The following is a 3,915-nucleotide window of genomic DNA, read 5'->3' as shown; positions in this document are numbered from 1 at the left end:
AACATTGCTTTCAGTCAACCATAACTAATTTTATGAATTAAAAAAAAAACTATTACAGGAATAATAAAAGTATACATTTATTTTTTGGTTAGAATATCGTGTACATTAATTGATAATACAGCTTATATTTATATATGCACTCACAATTCACAAACCCTAACTTACAAAAACAAACAAATAAACTCATAATCAAATCTCAATTTGAAAGAAACATAAAATTTCTAAATAAAATATAATTTCAAAAAATTACTTTCAACAAATAAGCTAGCAACACGTATCAATCAATGATGATTTTTCCTGATTTTAAACTGCAGTGTAAGAATGGTGAGGAATTGCAATCAAATGAAGATCATTTTTCCTTCTAACAGTAGCCCCAAAAGCCTCAGTCATATCCAAAGTTTCTGGTTTCAATCCATCAGTAAGTTTCCAATCAAAATGGTAAAGAAATTGTGCAAGTGGAAGCTCAACATTAGCCATGCCAAATGAAATTCCAGGGCAAATCCTTCTTCCAGCACCGAATGGTATAAACTCAAAGTTATTTCCTTTGTAATCAATCGAGCTATCAAGAAATCTCTCTGGATAAAATGTCTCGGCGTCGGTCCAGTAATTCGGATCCCGTCCCATAGCCCATGCATTAATGATGATTTTAGATTTAGCCGGAATGTCATATCCGTTAATTTCACATTTTTCTCTACATTCTCTAGTACGTAAAGGGGACGGAGGGTGTAGTCGCAGAGTTTCTTTGATGGCTAATTTTAAATAGTGCAGTTCATGAAGATCTGTTTCGTCCACATTTCCTTTTCCGCCGATCACCTTTCTTACCTCATCTTGTGCTTTCTTCATCACTTTCGGATTTCTCAGCATTTCGGACATTGTCCATTCTACTGTTGTTGATGATGTCTCACTACCACCAATGAATATGTCCTGAAATTAATATAACAGCAGATTTAATCATCTAATTGTCATGCATAGTACTATTGCATAATGTGAAAAGGCAAAATTATCTTCATATTTTTGACAAAAATGACAGTTATATCAAAAAGATTGTGATAATTTGATCTGTCAATTATGTTATTCGTGATAATATGTCAAACTCTCAATGTAAACTTATTCCGGACAAATAATGTTCATTTTGAATTCATTGTGACTTCATAACTCTTTGTAAACTGAATTAAAAGAACAGATGTGTAAAATAATCACTCATGAAATCAAATAAAATATTATTATCTATAAATAAATTTTGAAAATAGATTTAAATTGAAGATTCAATATAATTGTCACATATTGTAACAATGAATGTATTATATTATTAATTTTTTTTAAAGATATATTTATTATTTTAGTTAAGGATATTTATTAAATCATTTTGATGCGGAAAAATTGCGACATCAGTTTACCAACAGTTTCAAAACTAAAGGTGATAAGAAAATGAAAAGTAAATTCATGTATGTAGATTTGTCAAATATATCAAAAATAAAAAGGGTTAATTATAAATTAATATATGAATTTCGAGAAATTCTTATGTAAACTTAGTCTACCACGTTATCTGTGAACTAATCTTATCATATTATGACACATCATTAAAATAATGACACTATCGTAATATTACTATGCAAATGTGTAAAAACGTAACAAACAAAATTACGATAATGCCATTTTTTTAATGTTATGTTATAATATGATAGGATAGTCCACGAATGACAGTGGTGGACTGAGTCTACTTAAAAATTTCTCATGAATTTCACCCTAATTCTGCAATATTTTTGGTTAAGTAATTATTAAATTAGCTTAACCACAAACCCTAATTTGCAATTACAACATGAATTTTTATAATTTAACAATTACCACACCAATTTTTAATGTCTATTTTGTTAACTATAGTAGTATCCTGTATCCATATATGAATTCAATTTGCATGTACGTAATAGTGCACTAACCATGATTACTGCTTTGATATTATCTGTTGTCAACGGAAACTGAAGACCTCCTTGTTTCTGAAGCCTCAAAAGAACATCAACAAGATCTTTTTCTTCACGTTCCTGCTCAGTCTCGCTCCCAACTCTGTGATCATCAATGATGTTTCCTAGTATCTTGTCTCCTCTCTCCCTCAGCCTCAAAAGCTTAGACTCCATTCCGCTAATCGAACGGAGAATTTTAACAGAAGGATATAGATCAACAAGATTAAACCCTCCGGCAACTTGTGTTATTTCTTCAGCGAGTCGTATAAAATCCTCTTGATCTTTGCATTTTTTTCCGAACGAAGCTCGACCAGCAACGCCGTAGGTTAAAGAATATAACTTCCTGCTGAAGTTAAATGACTCCCCAGAAAATGAAGAAATCGTGTTTATTAAATTCGATACTTCTTCTTCCCTAATTGATCTGAAAGACTGTACGCGTTTCGCGCTCAGTAATTCGAGCACGCAAATCTTTTTCATCTGTCTCCAGTAATCTGAATACGGAGCGAATAGAATATCACTAAAGTTATACATTAGTATACTAGCCGCGAACTGAAAAGGTCGTTGAGCAAAGGAGATATCATGAGTTTTCAGCACTTGTTTCGCAGTTTCGGGAGATGAAATTACGATTTTCGGAACTTCCCCGAAATTAAGCTTCATGATGCTGCCATATTTATCGGATAAATCTCTTAAGCGATGGTGCGGTAGAGAGCCGAGAAGTTGGTGCAAGTTTCCTATTATAGGAAGCTTTGTTGGTCCTGGAGGATGTTGAATTTTGGACTTTGATTTTTTGAAATTTTTGAGGATCATAAAGATGAAAATTATGGAACTTAAAAGCATCGGAAAAGAAATGAATTGGTTCTCCATTATGATTGAAAATAAAGAAGAAAATTAGGTTGAAATGTTTGATAATCAACTTCAGTTCTATATGTATATATATATATGCAGCTAGTAGAATTAATATTTGCATGCAACAGCAAGCCGTTCTTGAATTTTGACCCGCGAAAACAGAAAATTCTTAGGTCATGAATACCAACCATTTAATTCTTATAAATAAGAATTGGTCATTTTCTTACACCACGTCGTAAATAGATCTACTAATTTTTTTTTTTATATATATATATGATCTACTGAATAATTGATTTTGATAGTCAACTTTCAGGTTATTTTATTTTAATGAATTAAAAAAAATAAAACTTAAATTTTACTTCAAAAATAGAGATTTTGGGGGACTAACAATTCTTATATTAAAATAAAATTAAAAATTTAATCAAAAAATAACCTCCCACGCTAAAATTATCTTTCTAATATTACAATATGATAATATATCTTAATTAGTTATTTATCCAAAAAAATGTATCTAATTAGCATCTATTTATTGCAACTACATAAACTTCAACAATATTCCATAATGAAAGAATTCATTTTTTTAAACACTTGATCAAATCCTACGATAATGTCCTTAATGATAGGTTAATAACTATTTTAATATTTTCTATTAATAAAATTTAATAATCATTTTAATTCAATTCATAAAAGAAAATTTAATCTAGCTAATTTTTTTTTTTTAACTTTCATATACTATCTTCTCCTTAATGATCAAAATTCTATACTTTTTTTAACTGTAACTCTTTTTATTCTAAAGTTGTAAATAGTTATTTTATAGTATATATATGATTTTCATAATATATATTTTATGGTTTATTTAATAGCTTTTTTTTATTTCATCTAATTTCATTAAAGCAAATATGAAACAGTTATATTGTAAGAAATTTGGAATAATTTGAAAACTAAATCCAATGACATGACATGAAACAGTCAACATGCTGCTTGATTCACAGATCTTATTTATAGAAATAAAAAATAAATTATTAACTATATTGCGAATTAAGCAATCTTAAATCAAAATTCTCCAAACACGCAAACTTGTAACATCAAATTCAACCACCGTCTGATAAAT

At 29.2% G+C, this 3,915-nt stretch overlaps 1 protein-coding gene across 1 annotated transcript; it reads right to left on the bottom strand.

The window, feature by feature from the left end:
• Positions 1–200: 200 nt before the first annotated feature.
• Positions 201–2,847, bottom strand: LOC126667305 (desmethyl-deoxy-podophyllotoxin synthase-like). Its single transcript, XM_050360274.2, has 2 exons — positions 1,938–2,847; positions 201–924 (listed from the first exon to the last, which is right to left on the bottom strand). The coding sequence occupies exons 1-2, from the start codon at positions 2,820–2,822 to the stop codon at positions 304–306; spliced, it is 1,506 nt and encodes a 501-aa protein (XP_050216231.1). The 5' UTR covers positions 2,823–2,847; the 3' UTR covers positions 201–303.
• Between the last annotated feature and the right edge of the window lie 1,068 nt (positions 2,848–3,915).

Source organism: Mercurialis annua, linkage group LG2 (assembly GCF_937616625.2).
Source record: "Mercurialis annua linkage group LG2, ddMerAnnu1.2, whole genome shotgun sequence".
NCBI classification, from domain to species: domain Eukaryota; kingdom Viridiplantae; phylum Streptophyta; class Magnoliopsida; order Malpighiales; family Euphorbiaceae; genus Mercurialis; species Mercurialis annua.
Note: the sequence above shows the minus strand (reverse complement) of the source record. Positions and strands in the feature narration are given on the sequence as shown.